This window comes from Pundamilia nyererei, unplaced genomic scaffold, assembly GCF_000239375.1.
Source record: "Pundamilia nyererei isolate P.nyererei 1_Seehausen unplaced genomic scaffold, PunNye1.0 scaffold00018, whole genome shotgun sequence".
NCBI lineage: Eukaryota > Metazoa > Chordata > Actinopteri > Cichliformes > Cichlidae > Pundamilia > Pundamilia nyererei.
In genome coordinates, this window is record NW_005187419.1 from 1,949,894 (window position 1) to 1,952,164 (window position 2,271).

General features: G+C 41.6%; 1 protein-coding gene across 1 annotated transcript in view; it reads left to right on the plus strand.

The window, feature by feature from the left end:
- The first annotated feature begins 771 nt into the window (after positions 1 to 771).
- stk17al (serine/threonine kinase 17a like) overlaps positions 772 to 2,271 on the plus strand; it is a 10,624-nt gene continuing 9,124 nt past the window's right edge. The window contains exon 1 of the mRNA XM_005726074.1: positions 772 to 1,103. Coding sequence (XP_005726131.1) covers positions 991 to 1,103 — 113 coding nt within the window. The 5' untranslated portion in view covers positions 772 to 990. The remainder of the gene's footprint in view (positions 1,104 to 2,271) is intronic.

Here is a 2,271-nt window from a genome sequence, read left to right on the forward strand (position 1 = left end):
TTGTTGGATGACATAAAGGTTCAATGACCAAACAACGGGGGGGGGAGAATGCGGAAGGCTCTCAAACCCTCAGGGTAGCATCATGTTCATGACTGAGCTTAAATGTGACAACAGTCAATCTCACCTGTTCCACAGCTAAGCCCAGAGCAAGTATGGGGAAAACAAATACCAACGACATCAAGCATACTTTAAATATTTTTGAGCGTGAGAGTTTTTGTGTATGTTTGTAGTTTTAAACTATTTGGCTTGTTGTACCTATTGTTTGCTCTGGGAGTCCGTTTTGGAAGTTTTAATAGTGGTTTGTAAACACCTAGGTTTATATCTTATTAATTTGCTCTTGTGTACTTGGACGCTTATCTTTCTTTTAGAGTTTACCTTTATTTTAAGTCTAAAGCTGGTATGGTATCCTACGATTGACAGACTCATCCAAATGGCCTTATGTGGGGATATAAAATAGGTTTCTGTTTATATGTTTATTTTTCCTTATACTCGTGTATTTTACAACAGGCTACCGTTTAACCGAGTGATTGTTATCAGCTAAAGTTATACTTATACCAATCAAAGCGAAACTAATGCTATAAGTGTCTATTTATACGTACCTGCCGTGTTAAGATCGGGTCACTCACTACCGCATGCCAACCAGCTGGCTTGCACCTTGAGAAGTCCTGCTCTGCAAATTCATTGGCCTCTGCTGCTTAGCGTCAGCGCAGGGGGCGGGGCTCTGATGAGGACTTTACTGTCAGGAATGCATAGTAGCACTAAAACCCCACTGACTCTGTCGCGCTGCTGCAGACATCACCTTTATGTTTGGGACGCACTTAAGCTGGATTACATACCGGTGGTTTCGAACAGCTTCTGTAGCCTCTAACTGACCTTTTTTATTTAATAATTAATATTATGCGAGTTTTTACTTGAGCTTACAAGAAAGTCGTCTCCTTTTTTGTATTTATTTGGCGAGAAAGAACTGTTTCATTACACGGCACGACTTCAATGCCACCTTCAACAACCATGAACAAAAGCGGAATGGTTACAAAAATCAACACCAGGATAAGGACTGACCCGTTCGCTGGCAGCTACGAGCTGGTGGGCAAAGAACTGGGCAGGTAAGTTTGTTTGTTGCCTGAAGGTTTTCGTTTTTTTTCCTCCAAGCAGTCATTGACAAAAATCCTAATACCTTCGTGCGTTGGCTGGACGTTGCAACAATGTCTAAACAGATTTAGGCAAATCGCTTAATCATATTAGAGTTACTCTCTGCACGTGTTACTGGGAAGCCTGCTAATTGAATATTTCCAATTGCGCTTTCCATCTGCTGGCGCGGAGCAGCGCTTTGGCACACGCAACGCGTAATGGTAATGCGCTTCTGTGAGTCCTGGCTGGAAGTTGCTAAATAGTTTTGAGACTCTGAAACATTTTTTAATTCTAAACAGTGACAATAACGAGTTGTGTGGAAATGCATGGACTGTTCTTATACATTATCTTTGCAATTTAAGGAAAAAAGGTTTTCGACTTAATATTAATATTTCTGCTGAGGTCCCGCGTGCACGATCCATATATCCTGGTGTAAGTGGTACTGAAAATGAAAAACCTCAAATGTCAAGAGTGCTTAAGAATGGACTTGGAGTAATCGTTCTGAATGCGTGGCGATCTACACTGACATCAAGAAACATACGTGCAACAACTAATGATCAAACATGCGAAAACACAAAGCAAGACTTTCTAATCCTGGCCTATATAGTTCATTCTTGCTGCTTTCTTGACTATTTTCCTGTTTCATGTACCTGCTTTCCCACAAGTTAAATATCCTGTCTACCAACAGTGCCTTTTTTTTTGTCTTGCTCTGGCTTCCTCTTTCTTTAGCCACATATATATTTATGTCTCCCAGTTGCTGGTTTGTGGATGCCAGCTGAAATTCCAGATTCCCGCTGTATTTAACTGGGGATTCCCCAATGTGCCAAATTACAATGACTTTCTCTAGTAAGCACTGCAGCATGAATGAAGAAGATGAGCTGTGTTTCGCTCCTTGGGTTTCACTCAATTCAGCAGCTGGTTGCACTCTCTGTTTTCACAAATCAACTTCAGGTTTGTTCTTTTGCACATGCTCAGTAATGTCCTAGTAAGTAGCCAATTACCTTTTATAAGACACCCTGGGACATGAGGGAGAGTAGCATGACCTGTCGTGCTGGCTTTAGGCTACCAGTGTAGTCTACAGCATCCTATAAACTTTTTTCTTTCCCTTCACTACCATAGATCAACTTTCACCCCCCCCCCCCC